The sequence below is a fragment of the Myodes glareolus genome, chromosome 18, assembly GCF_982192425.1.
Source record: "Myodes glareolus chromosome 18, mMyoGla1.1, whole genome shotgun sequence".
NCBI classification, from domain to species: Eukaryota; Metazoa; Chordata; class Mammalia; order Rodentia; family Cricetidae; genus Myodes; species Myodes glareolus.
Window position 1 is genome coordinate 59,129,916 of NC_142043.1, and position 23,211 is coordinate 59,153,126.

The 23,211-nt window shown below is 38.1% G+C and overlaps 1 protein-coding gene across 4 annotated transcripts in view; it reads left to right on the plus strand.

Moving 5' to 3' along the window:
• Pcdh15 (protocadherin related 15) overlaps window positions 1-23,211 on the plus strand; it is a 1,307,054-nt gene that overhangs the window by 968,847 nt on the left and 314,996 nt on the right. For all 4 annotated transcript variants that reach the window (XM_085679751.2, XM_087898231.1, XM_087898232.1 and 1 more), the window contains 2 exons: window positions 5,034-5,144; window positions 10,466-10,636. In XM_085679751.2, coding sequence (XP_085535877.2) covers window positions 5,034-5,144; window positions 10,466-10,636 — 282 coding nt within the window. The remainder of the gene's footprint in view (window positions 1-5,033; window positions 5,145-10,465; window positions 10,637-23,211) is intronic.

The following is a 23,211-nucleotide window of genomic DNA, read 5'->3' on the forward strand; positions in this document are numbered from 1 at the left end:
CACAGCGGTCTATTGGCAGAGGTTTCTCTCCCACCAGGTCCCACAGTCGTTCAGTCCCAAAGAAATACACAGAGGTCTACATTAATCATAAACTGTTTGGCCTGTTATCTCAGGCTTCTTATTAATTAATTCTTACATCTTAACCCATAATTCTTGTCTGTGTCAGCCACGTGGCTTGGTGCCTTTCATCAGCGAGGCATTCTCATCTGCATCCTCTAGGTCTGGGTGATGCCTGCAGACTGAGCTTTTCCCTTCCCAGAATTCTCCTGTGCTCATTCCCCCTGCCTCTACTTCCTTCCTGGCTGCTGGCCAATCAACATTTTCTTAAAAATAATACAAGTGGCAGGATAAAAGACCATTGTCCCACGGCAGTGGTCTGCCTATTAAGAGATGTGGGAAATAATGAATGGAGGCTGAATAGAAACCAGTTGCTAATGTCCATTGGCACTCAATGATAAGGTCAGCTATACTCCAAGTGAGCAAATGGGGAATGTTGAAAGAATCATATGGATGAGAGGGGAAGAAGATGGGAACAGGAACAGTGATGACACTGGGTTGGGTAGAGAGCTTTCAAAACATTTGTGAGGTTTGTGAGAAAGCGCTTCTGAGTGACAGGCTATTTTCTGCCTTCCGCCGCTCTTGAATCACTGGTCCTCCTAGGCACACCTGTGCTGAGCGGCTCTCAAGGGGACCTATGTGCATGTGTGTGTCCCTGACTTTGTGGAGGTGTTCCTTCTGTATTTTTAACATAAATACAAATGGAGATACAACAATATTTCTAAATATCGAACAGGTGTGAGATCTGCATATAATCTATTATTTATCTTTAGAATGGATAAATGGCCAGAGTTCTAATCAGGGGACTGAGGAAGGTTAGCTACTTCCTGCCTCCAGAATATCTGTCTCTATGAAGATACCAGCTCAGCTGCCATGACATTTAAGTTCATGGGGTTGGGTCAGCCCTGGGATTAGAGTTTCCAGAATAACAGTAGCCCTCTCCCTCCCTTGTTGTGGGGCGGTGTATATACATGGGCTGAGAATTCTACCTGTCCTTCCTGCCACCTTGGGTATCTGACATAATTGTTTGACCTATCTTAAATGGAGGATGACCTCTTGTCTGATAACTGTGAAGTTACTGCATTTCCAGGTACTTGTGCGTGTTCCTCTGTGAACGCTGGACAGATGTTTTGAACCAGGAGGAAATAATAGATTTTTCAGCAGCAAGTTTTTCTTCTTTAGTACAGAGTGGGAGGAAAACATTGAAGTCTCCAACACTAAGAAAAGCAACATCCTTTTGTGCTTACAAAGAAGTCTCCAAAACACCCAGACAGGCAGTGGCTTTGCCTCACAATTAGAATACTGCCTTGGATCGGGTGTTTTTCCATCTCCAAAATTCTTTGTGGGCCAAGCCTCTGAGCAAAGTGCCATGAGGGTCACACCTGTCACCTTCATGCTCACTGTTTCTCATGTAATTTCTTATCCATGTCTATCTTCATTGAATGGGTCACATGAAGTTTCATGACACTCAGGTTGGTGGATACCAGACACTGAGGTGTGACGTCCACCTCTTCCATCTTCCTCAGGCGCGGGAAGCTGGGTTTGTGTGCCGAGTTCCCTCACAGCCCATTTGTAAGAATTCAAACAAACAGTGTTTGCTTACAAAAATCTCACTTATTAAGACTAATTAGAGATAATTTAGTCAAATATACTTCTAAATGAAAGGAAAAAAGAGGAAAGAGTGTCCTGAATATTCAGCCTATATTTTGTTTCTGAAACTTTTATCAGAATTCTGAAATTTAGAAAGCAAATTTATACTCAAAACTCCTTGTTTAATTAAACAATTTTGACTTCAGTAGAGAAGTGTCCCAGCCACTCAAACCTAGCTTGATTATAAAGCATATACATTCCCTTTTGTTTTTGAGACATAAGTATTTATAAAACAAATAAAAAGAAAAAATATCATATATGTGATAGTTAGATACAGCTATAGGAAATAAATTCAATTGAAAAGTCCTTTTAAGGGTAATAATATGACTACTAATGTCGTTGTAAAAACTCTAAAAAAATTTAATAAAAACTGTTAGTAACAATATTGGGGGGGATACAGATATTATTTGTTACATTCATAGAAATATTGCTATCTCAGGCTTGGGCCGTGAAGAACCTGTGAGGTAAGCAAAAATACAAATGCTTTGTTTGTGAAGAACAATAATATATCATCACATTAAATTCTTAATCTGAAATAAGAAGACAGAGAGTAGGTTATCAGAAACTTAACTATGCAGGGAAACAAGGGATATATTGCTTAGGTACTTTTAAAAAACAGGGGCAGATGGCAAGCAAAGGGAGCCACGGTACACATGGAAAGATCCGCAGACCGCAATACACAGCCAGAGACAGAAATCAGCAAGGGCCATGAGGCTTCCAGTTGTGGAAGTTAGAAACCCGAAATAAAGATGTCCAACCCAAAACATGATTCATTGTCTCTCAAAGGTGGGACAAACATCTGGACATGTCTAAAACCTCACAGACAAAACCTGGACCCCACATTTCACTCTCCTCAGACTTTGTTAGCATGTTAGCAACTTCTAAATAGTTTCAGTAATCTAGTAATACTCACTAATTGGCTGTGGACATTCAGGTCTCATCTGACAACATCCAAAAACAGGAGAGGGAATTTGTTCCTTTATCACTCTTTCTAATTAAGAGAAAGTCTTCTGCTTTGCCCAGGATTGAGTGGCATATAAAAAACAAAAAAACAAAAATCATCATTTAAAAAATGACATTACCATGGTTTGATTTTATTGGTCAATCTCCTTACAGTCTCACCTCCCTAGCACAAAGAAGTAGAAAAGCTAGGCTTTGAATTGTGAGTCCCTGGATGAGAAGTCTTTTAGGTCAAGCATCTGACGTGTGTGTGTGTGTGTGTGTGTGTGTGTGTGTGTGTTTATGAGTCTGTGCATATATATATATATATATATATATATATATATATGGGTGTGAATGTGAATGTATTGTGTATGTGTGTATGTGTGAATGTGTATGCATTATATATGTGTATGCATACATATTTATGCATATATGTGTATATGTGTGTATAAGTCCATCTTTACTAAAAGCTTATTTCTATAACTATGGAGTTGCTAAAATATAATACCTTTATACTAACACATTAATATATTTTTAGCATATTTTGCAATACTAGTAAGACTTAGGTCACTGCTGCAGTGAAATATGAATACATTGATGCTGAGTTGAGAGAAAAATTTCCTGTTCCCTTCCTCTTCCTCCTTTTCTTTCTCCTAATCAACTCATCCTCTTCCTCTTCTACCTTTCCTTTGGAATATTCATTCTATCATTGCCCCAAGCCAAATAACCCATCCCTTGCTCACATGTGAGCTCTCCTGAGGAATTTATTTAGACTCAGCACTAACAGGCCAATCACGGGCCAACCAAATGACTTCACTCAAGATCGTTTTGGTGAATTTATCATGTTGAATATGTGAGGGGTAATTTATAAGAGCATGGCTGATTGGAGCATCCGCATCTCTGATAAGTCCCCCAGCATGGATGAGGATTCAGGAAAGCCACAAAACCGGAGCTGAGTTCCCCACCTGCAGGAGTGACACCCTGGATGAGTCTCCTTTCCTACTACCTATTTGCTGCTTAGGCAGACTCTGGGCAGGCCCGTTTAGTCTTGTAAAACTCTTGTGAGGTTCTTGGGTCCTGATAGGCTGACTCTCCTTGCAGAAGCTGGTGCATTAATCTGTATGGAAGCAACTGCTCAACACAGAGTCACAAACCAAGTTCCTGATGACCAGTTGCAGAGGTGGAAATAGAGGGAGCTGATATAGTTCCTGAGGTCATCATCAACCCTTCTCCACAGTGACAAGCAAACGGGAGCCCAGACGGCTTTTAAGGCTAAGACCCTAACCTGTGAAGTTCTCCTCTCCTGGAACTTGAATGAACTTAGCTGTGAAAGCTAATGAACAGAGCAGGGATCCCGAACATTCTTGGAAGCTATCCTTCTCCCTGTATGTTTCTGTTGGGAAAAGCTCAGGGCACAGACAGACACTGCAAAGTCTAACACATTAACCCATCCAAGATTATTTTATTTCAATGATTTCATAATTACGTTTTTTATTTATTTGTTTTGTGTGTGCATGTGAATCAGAAAACAGCCTAAGTTCTCTCTTTTCAGCATCCAGCTTCCAGGCGTTAAATCAGGTCCTAAGGCTTGACTTGGCAGCAAGAACCCTTACCCTCTGAGTCATCTCCTTAATTTTTCTCTTTAGATCTATTTTTGTTGCATCAATAACATGTGCATACATGTGTATATGCATGTATGGGGTCACATATGTGTGTGTATGTGTGAGTGTGTATGTGTGAGTGTATGTGTGTGTGTGTGTGTGTGTGTGTGTGTGTGTGTGTGTAAGTGAATGAGAGACTTGAGGAAATCAGCTCTCTTCTTCTACCATGTTTCATGTGAATCATGTGAGTTCAAATGAGCCGTCTCTGGTCTCCAGGTGTGACTATCAGCATTTACCTGCCAAGGCATCTCACTGGCTCCCTTATTAGTTTATAATAATAAACCCTTTTTCAAAGGGAAAAAATACTAAGAATACAAAGTAAATACTAGTGTTGAAAAGTGAAGTTCAGTAGAAATTATAAATTGGAAATGTTTGAACTCTTTTGTGCAAAACCAAATGGTAAAGATAATTAAAGACAATAAGGTAAGTTTTTCTCATATGAATAGAGTTGGATAAGAACCAGTCTAGGTCTGTGGATGAATGTACCAAATAATGCATGAAAAGCTATGGAAAGTCATCATATTTGAAGGACTCTGAGGAAATTCGTTGATAGCCCTCAATCACTTTGAGAAGTAAGAATGTTAACTCTGAAGTTAACACTCATGCTTTCTTCTCAAACTTTACACCTGCCAACTCCAATGTTGGAGAGGACTTAACCATAATAGCAGCCTACACCGCTCATCTACGTGACTGGTCTGAAGTGTGTCTCTTTAACATTTGCAGACATCCAACGACACCTTTGAAATCCCACTCATGCTAACCGGAAATGTGGTGCTGAGGAAACGACTCAACTATGAGGACAAGACTCGCTACTACGTCATCATCCAAGCTAACGTGAGTGCTGGGCTGCTCTTGTTCTGGAGCTTCCAAAGCAAAGTGTGCCTCTGCACAGGCGTGGTGGCTTCCTGAGGTCTGAATGTGATTAAGTCGTCACCAGAGTACCCTTGGACTTGGAGGGTATATTCTACAGACAGATGGAGGAAGGGGTTGGGTATTGTTTCTCTTCATCCTTTTCTCCATCTAAGTAGCCTTCTAATGTGTTAACCACACTGCAAAAGCTCATGTCTGCCCATGCTGACGTATTTCTTCAGATACTATACACAAATAGCTACATTGCTGTCACCCTGAAGCACGTTACAAAAGGTATTTTTTTTTCTAAATTCTACCCCAGAAGTTTATAATTAAAATCTGATGGTAGGACTGAGAGGCTGGATCACTGATTAAGAGAGTCTGGACCTCAGCAGCTGTGTCAGGCAGCTCATAAACTTCTGCTCTTTGGTTAACAACGATAACAACAACTGCGCATCAGAGGAAGTACATATAAATTAGCATCGTTTCATGGGTATGTAAAGTCACTTCTGCAACCTCAGTGGCTTTTGCTTCCTGCTATGTGTTTTAACTTAACCCCCACTAATGTTGTCTTGCCAGTTTCTAGGGTGTCTTGAGGTAAAATAGTAGGATGAATGCTTCAAAGAAAAGTGTATTTATGGACATCCAGACACATGGAACTGTAATACAGTATTTTTCCATCTACTGTTATGAATAAAGCTCAGGAACACTATGTGACTGTGTCAAATGAACAACAAAACACCTTCAATAATAATTAAAGACTCATTTCTAAAATACTTTAAATGAAGACAATGTTGCTGCCATTTGTATTTTTAGATTAATCCTGGGCTTGTGTTTTAAAAGCTCTGCTAGAGCCGCTCCATCCTTGCTTGGTTAGAAGCATCCACAGCTTCCACTGTGGTTGTGGGGAACTGATTGTGGTGACATTCTCAGAGCTACTCTGGCTAAGCTGCATTTTCTGCTGCGGTAGATACCTGGTAGTGAGGGCATAGCATTGAATACATGTGTCTGTAAAGGGGGCTCTGAGGTGCCCCCAGACAATTGTGGAGCTACTTTCGTAGTGAATGTAAATGCTAGATATTTACTCCAGAGATCACATGACATGGCTTCAAACAATAAAATAAGCATTTCTACCTCAACTTTATTTTAGTCAAGTTCATATGATTTCATATCATTTGCTACAGTCTTCATCTCCCTGACTCCATCTCATAAAATCTGACTTACTCAATATATTGCTAAAGAGAATATGGGTACTAAATGCAAAAAGGTAGTGTTTTGACAAGTTCAATTGAAGAAGTCCAAGGAATCAAAACAGCTCACAAGAAGTATTTTCATTGGGAATGGAGAAAGTAAAGTATCACACATTGCCTAATATCCAGCATGTTAAAGACCTTGAAATCACAGGTCAATATTTGGAGCTGTGGCTAACAAACAGAGTGGGTGTGACAATGGGCTGTACCCGAGCTCCTTGTCACAGGTAATTTTGCTTGAGGCTGAACTAGGCGCATGCCTTGTTTTGGAAAAACAAAGTTTGTTTTTCATCGTGATATATGGTGATAATTTTGTTCAGAAGCTGAGTAAGCATGGAACCTGAGAGGCATCGTGCTACCATGTGATTCTGAAAGTTCTGAGAGTATTGAAACCCTCTGTGAAGTTTCCTAAGAACTTGAGAGACAGTCTGTGTGGTCACCCACAAGCTCTGACAGGAAGTCCAGTCGCACCAGCCCTACTCCAGTCAATGGTTAGGATGAGCTTTTGTTGTTATTCATCTGTTTCTCTATGAGTTTTTGTTGAGATTGAGGGTTATGGAATCTTGGCAGCTGTCTGGAAACAGGAGAATTAATGAGAATACAAAGGCCGAGGAAGGTCAGCTTTTCAAATTACAACCGATTTCCAGAGGACGCATGGACCTGGTCCCCAGGCTGGGATTTGGAGCTGAGTACACTCCTTCTCTTAGGCACAGCCATTTCTCACATTTATTTCTCTTGTCCAAGGGTGTTTAGTTTTTCACCTTCTTTCTGATCTTTGTTAGTTCATGATAAGATTTTTTTGTCTTTGATGTATAATTGTGTGTTGAAAACATATGTACATTTTTTTCCACATTTTAGTTAATGATAACTTAAAATACCTACACTTAGCTGAACATAAAGTTTGTTGAATGATTCAGTTTTAAGAAAAATAATTAAAGAATTTTATTTGAAAAAGAGAAACAAACTGATTGTAATTTAGGGTAATTTATGTCGACTTTAGGGTAGAAATGCAAAAAAGCAAAGTTTTACCTCTGGTCCTGTGTTAGCAGTCAGAAAGGTCCTTGGTCCTACCAACAGTTCCATTATGGTCAAAAGCTAGACATTCTGTAAGGGAGCTCTGATGTATTACAAATCAACACCTCTGACCAGAAGCTACATGTGAATCAGGATGGAAACTGAGAGGCACTGGAATAACTCGAGGATGAGCAGACTGAATGAACCATCTCCCCTGCTTCCCTGCTCCATACCTCACCCCAGTGTCTGCCTCAGGTCCCATGAAATGCTTCTAACAACTCAGTGGTTCCCCGTTTCTGAGGACCCACGTCTGTTAACAGAAGCTCCCTCGTCTTTCTCTTAAGCTCTTATCTATAATTCTATAATAAAGTTTCCTTTTGAAACTCACTTGCCCTTGATCTCTGAATTCATTCTTTGAGTTCATGAGACAAGAACCCAGAGACTCTAGGCCTACGCTGGCTTTGACAATGGATAGTTTTCCTGCATCCTAGTTCCTTGATCTATAGTCCAACCTATGTCAGATACACTCCATCACTCTTACCACAGAATGGGTACCTTATGCAACAGAAATTTATTTTATCAGGAGTTTGGAATCTAAAACTCCAGGTCAAAATTGGCCAGGGCTTGTTTCAGGGGTGGGGAGGTCTCTTTCCTGATTACAGACAGCTGTTTCCTGGTTGTGCGTTCCCATTGCCTTCCCTTTGTCTTCCTGTGGACTAGAGGTCTCTAGTTCCTCCTCTCTGTGTATGTTTTCTGTTCCTACAGTGCCAGAGTCCACCCTGTGATAGCAGTTCCCCTTGACCACCCACTTATACAGCTTCACTGTGATGAGAACTGTCTCATGCAAATTTGGATGACACATGATTCCGGTTGTAGAGTAGTAGTTAAATTCAGAAAAATAAAACACTTTAAAGCACCATTTCTGTCCATAGTAATTACAGTTTTCTAAGTTAATTAAATATCCCAATTTAAAATAAAATTTGCAAACATCTTATTTTTAAGGAAGAAGAGAGCAGTCAAGAGTCTAAATTAGGACATATAATGAATGAGCTTTTCTTTTTAGCTGCTGCGTTGCATCCTCTCCTCTCAGGGAGTGAAATAAACTTACTGAAATTAGGAAAAATGTATGCAGAGACTTGTCCCCTGCACATCACTCACAGTTGACAGTGTTGTTTTCCCCAGTTACTTGTGCCTTGCTGCCAGCGGGCCAGATGTTGATGTAAGAATGGGGCACACAGGGGTGGCTCTCCAGGATAGCTCCAAAAGGGATCGTGCCACCACCATCATCAGTGGATACCGCAGGAGGAACTGATTCATCCAATGTTTCTTCCTTGTGTGACCCTGACAAACATTCATTCAATAAAGTGTAGATTTCAATTATTGTAGATAACACCATTTCCCATTCCTTATGTGGGAACAATACCTGACAAATGCAACCTTAACTACACAATGAAAGTTATCATCTTATTAATGAATACACCCTTGGCATGCTGTGACAAAGGGGTGACTTTACCTCTGTAGTTTTCCTTCCCAAATTCCATTGTTTACGTTTAAAGACATTGTATAAAAATATATAACCTTAGTATTGAATACTACCAAGATCAACAAAAACCTGAGAACTTGTTAAAAAAACATTATAACTAAATGCAGAGTGCCCTGGTGGATATAGTAGCAGAAAATGGATATTAAATAGCCACTGGGGAAAAAAGCATAAACTTTAATATTACTTAGTAGCATAGAATTTTCAAAGCAAAATAAAATAGGTGCAGGGTGGTCTATTAAAGGATATTGATACAGCAAAAGAGAAAAAATGTCCACATCACAAGGACTAGAGGGTGGTTGGCATACGTGTAGGGTTGAGGCGTGTAGTTGAAAAATCATATACTTAATAATGGTCCTTTTCATGGGAAAAGTAAACTTTCTTGTGCTTATGACGATAAGAAATTTTAGAATTCAGACCAAGTCTTTTAGAAGGTTTTATTCCCATGTTTCCATGAATATTAAGTAGAAAACTCAAATTCCTTAACCATAACATTACAAGTGAATGAGTCCTGGGCCATTGAAAGGGAGTAAGCTTAGGTTAGAGAGCTATGGGGAAGATTTACATCCTACAGGAGCAGAGAAGAGATTAAAATGGCAAGGTTCCCAGAGTAAACGTTCTAAGAGGAAGGATGGACCTTTGTTTTAGGCCATCTGGATTTTACAGCAGGTTCAAGTAGATCAGAGACCTAAAGGCAGAGGGATATACCCATAAAATCCAGACTTGCTGAGCAAACCCAAACCACCAGAGATGTTTCCTTACATCCAAGTTTTTATACTACTATAACATGTTAGTAATACAAAGATGCTATTTAGGATATATGGCAGTCTGTGTTAGTCCCAATAATGAAGAAAGCACAGCTCTTGTAACAAAGGAATAGGAGATAATTTATTCTGAGCTATATACAAAAGACAGACTGTGACCTGGAAGCAGCCATTCAGGCTTCTCTGACGTCACAATCCACTGTAGCGAAGGTCACATGGGCTTTTATAGTCACAACACAATGGCACAAATCAAGGCATTTACCAAGCAAATTAGTGAGGAAATCATGGAGTTGCAGGTTGCAGTCAAGCGCAAGATCTCTGCTGTAGACCTCAGATTGTATCTGATACCATTTTAGCTTTAGGTGGGTTGAAGAAAGTAACATACTGTTAGTCTATTTCAAAAGTTTTATGTTACAGTAACAAAGATTTTAGGTCAGAATCACACATTGTTAAGTTACTTTTAAGAAGACTTATGAAGCCAGACATGGCGGTACACACCTTTAATACCAGTATTCTGGAGGCAAAGGCACAGCAGAACTCTGTGAGTTTGAGGCCAGCCTGGTATACAAAGCGAGTTTCAGGACACAGAGAAACCCTGCCTCAAAAACAAACAGAAGAAAAAAAAGGAGGAGGGGACGGAACAACAAGAAGAAACAAAGAAGAAAGAGTTAACAAAACTAAATTTTACCTGATATTTATATCATCTAGTTATCTAATTGTTTGTTTTACACTCATCAGGACCGTGCCCAGAATCTGAATGAGAGGCGAACAACCACCACTACCCTCACGGTGGACATTCTAGATGGAGATGACCTAGGACCAATGTTTCTGCCCTGTGTCCTTGTGCCAAACACCCGTGACTGCCGTCCACTCACCTACCAAGCTGCCATTCCTGAACTGAGGACTCCGGTAAGTAAACTCATCTTTTCTACTCCATTTGTGTCTTTAAACCCATCAGAATCCTGTCAAAATGCTTTGCAGACAGTGTTCTATATTAGCAAAATTTACTTACAAAGAACTGAAGTGTTGGTTTTATGTAACACTATTTTCATATACTATGTAGATAAAAATCACAATGTGTAATTTTATCCTATACGAAGTGGAAAGAATCTCAAGGAGCTGCAAACTCTCTGAGACTAATTTCTAAAAGGTGTTTTCACCAGTAAATTAGAACAGTGTCCAGTTGCTAACATACTCAGAAATGTTGGAGATGCTGCTGGGCTCTCCGAAAGTAGAAGCTAGCAGATCCTGATTATACATGTCCACCCCTTGAAGATACACTTTAAAGAAGCAGAAAAGCAAAACAAAAAAAAAGATATTTTCCACATTCAATTCTGAGTTTTAAAACATACCAGCGGAACTATACATTTCAGGCATTTGAAAGTCACAATCTGGAACATTCTGTGTGCCAGATACATATACCCAAGAGACAAGAGTTTAAGGCAGGCGTGTTCCTGAAAATTACATTAAAAACTCAGAAGGACAGGACTGCGTGTTGTCTCTCACATGCAAAACCTACATGGATGGGTGGATGGGTAGATGGGAAGGTGGATGGATGAATGCATATATGGATGGGCAAGTAAGTTTACAGATGACTGACTAATTGTTGGATAGATGCATGAAAGTGCAATAGATGATATGATGCTATATTACAGTCAAAGAAGGGGAGGTTGAAAAGAGGAAATAGTACAGCAGGAAATGAGAGACATCAGAAAAAGGCAACTGGGGGTGAATATAATCAAATGTATAATATATATGAATAAAAATGTCAGAAAGAAGTCCACAATTTTATACAACAAATGCACATTAATAAAAACTAAGAAAATATTAACTAATTGTAACATAATAAGGGATCTAGATAAGATCAAAATAGGATTTTTTTCTTTCAAATGTGGGTGTGCGTACATACATGTATTAGCACCTGTGTGTCCATGCATGTACATGTATTGCTTCATGAAAGTTGAATTCCCAGGAGTCATCTTCCTGAACTTTCTCTGTTATTTGTCCAGCTCTCTGGATTCCCCAACATAATTCCCAATCTTATAATTAGTTGGAAAATCTTTGACATTTTTCTCAACATAAGTGAAAACAGAAGTTTGGGGGTTGCTTTTCTTATATGAAAATTTAGATAATATGACAGAAATATTTTCTCCTAAATTAGTGATAATTTTCTAAGAATTTTATAAAGTTCGAAAAGCTCTCATCCAGTCTTATATCTGGTAGGAGACTTCACTCTTAGTGTATCCTAAATGTGTGAGAGCTTAGTTTAAGTATAAATGACCACTTTTGCATTGACCTGCATGAAAACAAACACATGAAGCATTAATGTTGTGATGCTTATTATATGAAGATGTTCATTGTATGTGACGCTTATTATATAATGCAAATCATATTTTAGAGATCAGGTGCATTGACCTGATTGATGGCCACACACCATGGCAAAATTTTATTAATTTTGAAGGGCCAAAAGCTAATCATTTTTGTAAACAAAATGGGCTGGCAACTTAATTTTATGTCTTGATATTAATATTTAATTTCTGTAAGTAAAGATAATATGAGTAGGGAATTACAGGGTATTTTTGTAAAGTTTAATAAGAATTTTGAAAATACATTGATATTAAATTGTTACTAGGTTAATTTATCTAGCTACTGAGAAACCAACAGGAAGGATTATTGGAATAGAAATAATTATATTCATCAACTCGATCCAATGGCTGTTTAATTGGACTTGATATTTTGAGAAAAGATTGAAGCTGTAGTTTGAGCAGCAGTATACCCTGGGGTTTTATTAAGAGCTGGAAATCTTATATTCACAAGATTTGGAGGAGTCAGATAAATGATAACAGTAACTAACAGTAATATTAAATGTCCAGTTGCCATGAACTCACGAACTAAACAAATATTAACTGAACAAACATACCCATATCTCTTTTGCAGAGGCCCTATCTTTATGCAAATTTGCAGATTAGCCTTCAGAGAATTTACATAATTTTCCATGGTTGCATGAGTAAGTGAATTGCAGAGAGTATTTATGCACACTGTGTGTGCACATGCGTGCGTGCGTGCGTTCGTATGTGTACGCTTGTGTGTGTAAAAGTTGAAGATGTATGTAATCACTAATAGAGTCTTAACTCTATTGCCTGGCGAACACTACCCACTCCCACAGAGGGGTCCTGCGGCTCCTGAGGCATGTGCTAAGCTGGGCGGTGATGCTCCCTCTGGAAACTATGATGCCACAGGTGCCATTGACTCCCCTTCACCATCATCGCACAATACATGATAATTTTCATACACTGAATATTATACCCATGGAAGATGTAACTCAACTTTTACAGTGACTGTGTTTTCAGTGAGACAATCTGTCCCTTTACCTCTAATTTACTATTAAAATACAAGGAGAGAACTGATGTCTGGTCAAGAAATCTCTGATAAAGATAGTTAACAGAAACCTCAGGAGGTCTGAGCATGGTAGATGCTTTCTGGGATAAATGGAGATATTCAAACAAATAAAACAAACACATGAGAAGGAATCCTTTTATGTAGCTCTTAAACCCATGCTTTATGAATTAATACTATATTAAAATTCTAGGATAAACAATCATTATATTTTATATTATTTTTATTTTCTGTGTATGTGTGAATGCCTGCACATATGTGTGTGGTGCCTGTAGCAGGCAGAAGAGTGTCCTGAACCTCCAGAAACTAGAGTCAGTTCCTGGTAGTTGTGTTCCAAATGATACGGGTTCTGGGAACATTCTGAATGCAGGTCCTCTCCAAGAGTTGTGAGTGCTCCTAACCTCTGAGCCATCTCTCCAGACTCATACTTCATCATTCTAAGAGATCGATTCATTCCTTAATGCTCTGTAAAACCAAAAAAAGTAAATTTTTATACCCATAAATATGTGAGTTGATACTTACTCATTAGAGATAATTTGTGTTGCCATCCAGGAAAAAAATACACAATGTGTTTACTTCGAAACTCGGTGCGTTCAAACTATAATCATTTAAAGTTTCCATAAAGCTATGGTTCTTTTTTATGAGATTTGAAGAAGCATCTCAATATTTCTGCCTGTGGCACCGGAACCATGTTTAGGATGGGTAACTCGGGTTGCTAGCAGGTTAATTCTGCTTCTACTTGCCCAGGGCAAGACAGTGAGTTGAAAAATAACCTTATTAGAGCAGTGGGCATAAACATCTGTGAAGTAGCTTAGGCACTGACAATGTCGTTTCTGCCTCAGTCAAACCTCTGCTTGGTTTAGCTGTAGACAAATGTTGCTGGCGGCGGGGGGGGGGGGGTGTCCAAATTGTGCTTAAGAAAACCATGGGAGAAAGGAAGTTTTTAGAAATTCTCGTGTTCTTCCACATTGTCACTTGAATCCACTCCAAAGCACAGGTCAAACAAGAGTTCATTTTTAAACTTCATGGTAAAATTGCTGTGTTTATGTCTGTCTTTTTATACCCCCCTATCTTCTATCTTTAAATCTTTAATTTTCCTTTTCATATCCTGGCAAAAATTTGGGAAATTTCAATAAATAAGATCTTGCTATTCTGAGTCAGAAAAATAACCATTGATGTCAGCAGAACTGCATGCACATGTTGACTCTAATTACACACTGTCTGATTCTCAAACTAATTCCTTAGATTCCAAAAGTCCTTTCAGTACTCCCCTCTGTATGTTTGGGAAATTTTCCAAGAATTACCTCAGTGATATTCTTAATTCTACTATAACACACAGAATTCATCAGCTTAAAAAAAACTTTCAGAATGTGGTCAAGTGTACTGTAACTTATAAAATTTAGCGTCTGTGCTTCCTATTAAATTTTAAGTGAGCATATATTTAGAGATAAACATGTTTTATAAACGATCATGTTTTCTACTAGAGACAACTGTCTTTGACAAAAATTAATTTCTTTATGGACACTAACATTAGCATTATTTAGTATTGAACATATTGTTATGTTTATCTAGTATCATATAGATCCTAAAATCATTGGTAGTTAAATTTTAGTTATTTACTATTAATTTTATAAATATCTTATGGGGCCTAATATATGTGAGACTCTGTGCTAACTACTTAACCTGGCCAAGTAAGATGATAAAAATCTTGAAAAAATATTTTTTATAAATTTACACTGATATCACTGTTTTAAAGTTATTAATGTACCCACAAAGTTTGTCTTCTATTAGCATTTAAAAAATCTCCATAACTGGGAATTTAGAATTTATTGCTCATCATTTGAATCCATTCTGTACCATCATGGGTCAAACTGGAGTTTGCTTTTACATTTTACACTCTAATTTCTGTGCTTTTATCTATCTCTTCATTCTCTTGTATTCTAAATCAAACATGGACCAAGAAACAATAAAGTTTGACTCATTTATTCAACACCAAGCATTAATATATATTTGTTTTTTAGCTGATTGAAATGCTTTTCTTGAGTAATTTATCCCTAAGTAGATGCTCTGATTCGCTGATATGGTACTGTATTCCTGTGCATGCCATCTTTGAGTTAGTATGTCAATACATTTCAGTATGAGAGAATTGCCTGCCTTCTGTGACAATACATTTCAATATGAGAAAATTACCTGCCTATCAGGCAAGGAAAAGTTTTACTCTATGTAAAGCTCTTGACAGGTTCTTGTAACATCCATCTACAAATGTTCCCAATAAAGTCTCTGTCAAAGAGTTCTAGTTGCCATAGAACCATAGAACAGCCCAAATTAAATCCCTTCAGCTCAGTTTGTTTATGTTTTCTTCTTCTTCTTCTTCTTCTTCTTCTTCTTCTTCTTCTTCTTCTTCTTCTTCTTCTTCTTCTTCTTCTTCTTCTTCTTCTTCTTCTCCTTCTCCTTCTCCTTCTCCTTCTCCTTCTCCTTCTCCTCCTCCTCTTCCTCCTCCTCCTCCTCTTCCTCCTCCTCCTCCTCTTCCTCCTCCTCCTCCTCTTCCTCCTCCTCCTCCTCTTCCTCCTCCTCTTCCTCCTCCTCCTCCTCCTCCTGCTTCTCCTCCTCCTTCTTCTGCTTTTTCTGCTTCTTCCACTTCCCCTTCCCCTTCTCACTCTCTATCTTCTTCTTCTTCTTCTTCTTCTTCTTCTTCTCTGCTCTGTATCAGAAAGATGGAGGTTTCCAGAGATCGCCAACATTTAAAATGTCTTCCCAGACTACACTCTATATAAGTAGTCTACAATCTGGAAGCTCAAACACCTGTGTCTTTTTAACTCTTCTTTTCCTCAAGGGATTTGAGTTCATCATCTTAAGTGTTTTATGGTTTTACTCATATTGGAAAAACTTGTTGCATTTTTTCTTATTCTTAAATATTGGGATATCTAGATTTCTCTGTTTTTAAATTTTTGCCTTAATACAGTTTTTGTTAAGACAAAATTAAGAAATACCACATCAGTGAGTTCTGGTTCTCTTTAAATAGGCTGAAGCTGCATCTCTGTCTCCATCTCTATCCTTGGTTCCAAGCTTTGGTTTATCATGGTTTTATAGTTACTGCCTCTATACAATCACCTTACTGTCCTTCATGGCTAGCTCTAATATGTCCCAAACCCACTTCATTTGCCATTTTTAGCATGCTCAAATGTGTTTTCCCCAATACCCAAAGCCAACAATTCACTTAAAGGTATTTTTGTAAACCCTGAAGTCCCTAACCTTCTGTCTCTTCTGCCTCTAGTCACCCATATATCAAAACCAAAGCTAGTTTTCAAAATGTGGTTTGGTTCTGTTATTTGACTATTTAGAATAAAAGAAAATACGGATATTCAATGGGGCATATTAAGTAAGTCAAAAAGCTTTTCAGCATTTTGTTCAAAGCAATGCTATATCTTGTCGTTTTCTCTAACTTTACTCTCTCATAAACATCTCATCTACAAACACCTGATTTTGATTTGTTTCTGCACTTCTCCATCAATCCTGGTCTTATATATTTCATACATTAAGCTTAAGTTTACTATTAAACGTTTATTTTGAATAATGTAAAAGTATGTTTGCCTATCCCTACTACAAGTGTTACATAGCACTCAATGACCAATTTCTTTTTCTGTAGAAAGTGAGGGTTTTATTTTTTATTATATTCCAGCTTGAATCCATTGACCTCAAATAGTAGATGTTGAATAAGTTTTATTTTAAATTGATTAGCTGATATGTTAAGAAACATATTCCTACACAAAAACATACTAAATTAATAAAAATAGCTCCCACTCATTTTGTTCTATAACAAACAAGCACATGTAAAGAGTTTAATACATATGTGTCTACATTAATTTAAAATAATCATAGATTACAAAAACAGCCACATTATTTGTATATTTTAATTCACTTTATTAATAAGTCAATATGAAGGAAAATCCTCAGTGGTATTAGGTAACATGCCTGGTATCTGTAAACTTCTCAGTTTTCCATCTACACTACAGGAAAAACATCCATCACATGTGCTGTTAATTTGATGGACACAACCCACCTCCTGAAAAAGACTTTAACAGTACTCATTGTCAGTGTTGTGTGTAACACGACACCTGGTAGGCTGTTCACTCAATTGTTCTTGATAAGAAGTAGGCAATTTAGATTAATTTTTAAATGTATGATCATATTTGATTTGAATTTCACCTTGGAAAAGTAAGTTGTGTGTGTTGGTGCTGCCTAATTTATTCTGATTTGGTATTTCTAATTACTTCAGCATGATTTTAGTCCTTTAAAAGGATTGAGTACCTGTACTCTCTCTTTTCTTTTGAAAAGCCAGGTGTGGCACTGGCAGACTCGTGTTGAATTAATTATGCAGTATATTATCCCTTTGTGCAGAGAAACAGCTGAGGCAAAATGCCACGAGGTAATAAATGCCCTGAGCCAAAAATATATCAACATGCCACATTCCAAATGTCAACAGGAGAGCATTCAGTGCCTGATCCTTTCTCTCTTTCTTTAGTAGAAATATAAAAAAAAAGGATTTTACAAAGTTTTCCAAATTGTCCTACTGAGTTGAGTGTTCTGGGGCTTTGGGTTACCAAGGGTTTACACTGACCATATCATTGGGCATTCTGACTTTTTGTATAAACGGAAAATGACCCACAATTTACTTCAATGATAAAGGAAGAGGCTAGAAAATGTACACAATATACAGAAACATCTAAACATTATTCACACTAAAACTTGGTGCACTCAGCCAACATTAATCTAAGTAGAAACTCAATGTATTTCCACTAAAATCAGAAACATAGCAAGTGAGGCTGCCCACTCTCTTCATTCCTATTCAATATAATACTTTAAGCCTTAGCTATAGCAGTAAGACAACTGAAGGAGACCAAGGGCATACAAAAGAAGGGAAACAGTAAGCATATCTTTATTTGCAGGTGTTGTTATTTCATAGAAAAGTGACCCAAGAACTGATATGGTATTCTCCTCTGTATACTATGAATATGTTTTATTACCACTAGATGATAAAGAAGCTGCTTTGGTCTGTGCAGGGCAGAATAAAGGCAGGCAGGAAATCTAAACGCACACACGAGAGAGAGAGAGAGAGAGAGAGAGAGAGAGAGAGAGAGAGAGAGAGAGAGAGGAGAGAAGGCAGAGTGCAGAGTCAGGAAGACACCATGTAGCTGCCAAAGGAGTAAGACGCCAAGTCAGAACTTTACCTGGTAAGGCACAGCCTCATAGCAATACACAGATTAATAGAAATGGATTGATTTAAGATATAAGAGCTAGGTTGGAGTATATCTAAGCTATTGGCCACACAGTGTTGTAATTAATATAGTTTCTATGTAATTATTCAGATCTGGGCAGCCAGGAATGAAAGAATAGCCTCCTCTTGCAAAGAACTTCCACCAGAAAACACCTAAAACTGATAAACACTTCAACAAAGTAGTACAATACAAAAATAACTCATAATAATTAGTAGTTTTCCTAAATAAAAAATAACTGAGAGAGAATTTAAGAAAAAATACCATTTACAGTAACATAAAATATAAAAACATAAAATATTTTTGGATAACTCTAACCAAGCAAGTGAAAAAATGAATAATAAAACTTTTATATACCACAGAAAGAAACTGAAGAAGATATCAGGAGATGTAAAGATCTCCCATGCTCATGGATCAGTAGGATTAACTTAATAAAGTGGCCATCCTATCAAAAGCAATCTAAAGGTTTGATGAAATCTCCATCAAAATTCAAACATAATTCTTCACAGACCTTGAAAAGACAATTTCAACTTTATATGAAAATACAAAAACCCAGGATCGCTTTAAAAGTCCTTATTGATTAAGGAGATACTGGAGGTATTCCCATCCCTAATCTCAAATTGGATGAAAGAACTATAGTATTAAAGCAGCATGGCATCGGCACAAAAACAGAAAAGTTGATCAATGAAATCTAATGGAAGACTCAGACATAAATCCCCACACCGTTGGGCACCTGAATTTTGATAAAGAAGCTAGAAATATACACTGGAGAAAAAAGAACATCTTCAACAAATGATGCTAGCCAAACTGGATGGTTGCATGTAGATGAAGGCAAATAGATTCACACTTGTAACTTTACACAAAGCTCTACTCCAGATGACTCAAAGACCTCAACATAGGGCCAGATACACTGACTCTAATAGAAAAGAATATTAAGAATGGCCTTAAACTTACTGGTAAAATAAAGGACTTTCAAAAGAGAGCATCATTATCACAGGCACTCAGACCAATAGTTAATAAATGGAATCTCATGAAACTGAAAAGCTTCTGCATAACAAAGGACACCATCTCTGACAAAGAGGCAGCATACAAAATGGGAAAATATTTTTGCCAACTTCACCTCAGATAATCTGATAGAGGGCTAGTTTTCATAACATATGGAGAACTAACCTAGATGCTAAGAAACAAATAACTCAATTTAAAAGTGGGCTACAGATCCTAGCAGAGATTTCTCAGCAGAGGAAATTTAAATGGCTGAGAAGTATCTAAAGATATGTTCAGCATCCTTACTTATCAGGGAAATCCAGATCAATATTACTTTGAGATTTCATCTTATACCAGTCACCTTGGTTAAAATCAATAAAAGAAATGAGAGCTCATGATGGCAAGGATGTGGAGTAAGTACACCCATTTGTTGCTGGTGGGAGTGCATCTTGTACAGTTACTAGGGAAACCAGTATGGTGGTTTCTCAGAAAGCTGAGAATAGATCTACCTCAAGATACAGCTATATTATATTTAAATATATAACTAAAGGGCTTTACGTCCTACAACAGAGATGTTTGCTCATCCATGTTCAGTACTACTCTATTCATAAGAGACAGAAATTCTAAACAGAGTAAATATTCATCAATGGGATAATAGATAAAGAAAATGTATTACATTTACACAATGGAATGTTACTTAGTTGTTAAAAAATGAAATTTGCAGGTAAAAAGATACAGCTATAAAAAACTTATCCTGAGTAAAGTAACCCCGACTCAGAGAGACAATTATTTTATGTATTCACTATATTTGGATGTTAACTGTTAAGTCTTCAATGAGCAGGGTACAGTACATATATATAACCACAGTTGTTAGGTATAGAGTAAGGGACTGCAGGAAGGATTGTATCAACTTGGAAAGAGAAATAAAATAGATAGTTATGAATGAATGGGGGGGTGACCAGAATAACAGGATCAAACTGGGAGAATGTGGCTAAATCTAAGGGCCGTTTGAGGGGATGTAAGGAAACCTGATACAGTAGAAGCTATTATGTTTTTTTTTTTGTGTGTGTGTGTGTGTGTGTGTGTGTGTGTGTGTGTGTGTGTGATCTAAATGGAAACACCAAATAACAGGGAGACTGCAAAGGTTCATTTGGATATCCCTCATCACAAAATAAAGCTTTCAGTACTAGGAATGTGTTCTATCTAATCAAGTTATTGGCCAAAGGATCTTTATGGGAGCCCCCAAATAACCCAAGTTATTGCCATGGCTATTAGTTTCTATCCACATACTGACGGTAGGGCCCTATTTGGCTGAAGACACCACCTACACAACTCATTAAACACGGAGAAATCAACCTGGTTTCTGAATCTTTCTCCCCTACTGACCAGTGTTCATGCTACTGGAAGGTACTCTTCATGCTATCAAAGAAGGTAAACACCAACCCAGCTAATAACCTTTGATCTATAATGGTGAGTTTCATGCATGCAAGATGTTCTAGTGAAATGGTGGAACAAAGCTTTTGGGACATACCAGCCAATGTCTGATTATATTTAAGACCTTCTCCATGAGATAGAAACTATCCTCAACACTCCTTAAGTGACCAATAACTTGAGACTAGGGACCTAAGGGAAAATGAAATGCTAATATTCTGCTAAAGGAATGTAGCACTACAATGACTCCTAATGACATGCTATATTCATAGATCAATAGCCTTGGTTAGTCATCATTAGAGAATCTTCCTACTATAGAAAATGGGAACCAATACAAAGGGTCGCCCACAGCTAGGCAATGTGCAAGAAGTGAGAGATGTTGGAACACTTGTCCTAAATGGGATATCTCTATTAATTTCTTCCCCTCAGGGCTCAGAGAACCCTGTGGAAGAGGAAGTGAGAAGATTGTAAGGGTTTAAGGGAGTAAGAACACCAAGAAAACAAGCACTTCTAACAGCAGGACCAGTGCACATATGAGCCCAGCTATGTTCTTTGGGAACTGGACCTAGATTTCTGTCTGTGAACATGAAGAGTACTTGGTAGATGGAGGCAGAAGGATAAGGAGTTCATGACATCCTGGGCTACAAGGAAAGTTGTAGACCAACATGGACTGCATGATAACTTGACTCAGAAAAACATGAACAAAAATATAACTTTGAAGACACAGTCTCCCACTGATATAACTATTATCACAGCTCCTTCTCTGACTAGAGGGGTAAACCTGGGGTGTGTACTTTTATAAATTAATTTAGACAAATCAAAGCACCCAAATGTTTGGTCCAACATCAACAACATTGTGAGTGTGTTTGCTTAAGTCAGATTAACATTTCATCAATGGGCTTATGCTAGAGCAGGTCACCTTCTATATGTAAGTGGTGCCCATCCAATCAGCTGAACACATTAGGAACAAAACCTGAGCTTCCTCAAATGGGAGGGCATTCTACCCAGTTGATTATGCTTGACTTTGAACTGAGGTATTCCTTTTTCTCTCAGTCTCCTGCCTGCCAACATCTTCCATAGACTCTTGCCTTTCGGGACCTCACAAGTTATCAATCCACTTCCTGATATACATCCTCCATGTATATCCCTCTCCCTAATTATTCTCCCTAATTATACATGAGAGCATGTCTAGTGGTGAATATGTTTTTTCCTGAAATAGAACCATTGTTAGCATTAAGTCTTCCAGTGCTTGACTGCTAAATGTGCCCCGCCCAAAGCAGATTTATAATCAAATCATCATTCCTTGAGTTCACTTCTAGAGCCTCACAATTGCTATTTCCAGGTGGACCTGGAATGTAGTCAGAACTGTTGAAAAGTGACATTTGATTATGTCATTTCCGGCTTCAACCTTATAATGGTTTGTTAGTGACTCCAATGGTTCTTCAGAGTCTCCTGCCTCCACCCCTCATTCTGTAGCCCTTCCCTCTTCCTCCCTTATAATGTTTTGTTGTTGTTGTTGTTACCCTTGCTATTTTCTTCTCTCTTAAGGTAACTTCCTCCTCTCTCATCCTCCTCCCATCTAGTTTCATCACCTGAACAGACACGCCTCTTGTTCATGCATACACATACATAGTTAAATGTATGATTCTGAATCTAGATTCTATGTATGTCAGGAAAGAGTATTTGTCTTCCTGAGCAAGCGTGTCACCCAACATAATGATTTTAATCTCCATCCATTTTCTTGACAATAATTTTGTTTCAACTTTTAGGGCTGAGAAGAATATTATTGTTTATGTACTACATTTTCTTTGTCTATTACATACTAATGGACCAATGCATGGATTTCATTTCTGTTATTGTGAGCGGGGCTGCTACAAGCCTGAGTAAGCAGCTTCTCTCTGGTGTGCTAGCTCAGTCCCTAGTGGTTCTAATTTTATCTGTTCTCGTGGTTTTGTGGGTTTTTTTAACCACTTATTTATGTATTTTGTGTATATTGGAGTATATAGTCTGGAGTCGGGCCTGTCCTTCCACAGTGTCCAGTCTCAGGGATTGAACTTGGGTCTTCAGTCTTGTCAACAAACACCTTAAGCCCCAGCCATCTTACTATCCCTCTGATAACTCACCATACTAGTTTCCATAATGTCTATACCAGTTACACTCCCATTAGCAATTTCAAAAACATATCTGTGGTAGTTTGTTAAGAAAATACCCCCTAAAGGGAGCGCCACTATTGGGAGGTGTGGCCTTGTTGGAGTAGGTGTGCTCTTACTGAAGGAAGTGTGTCACTGTGGAAGTGAACTGTGAAGTCTCAGTGAGACAGACTGCTTCCCACTGTCCGCAAATCAAGATGGAGGACACTTGGCTGCTTCTCCTGTGCCATATCTGCCTGCAAACCACCAT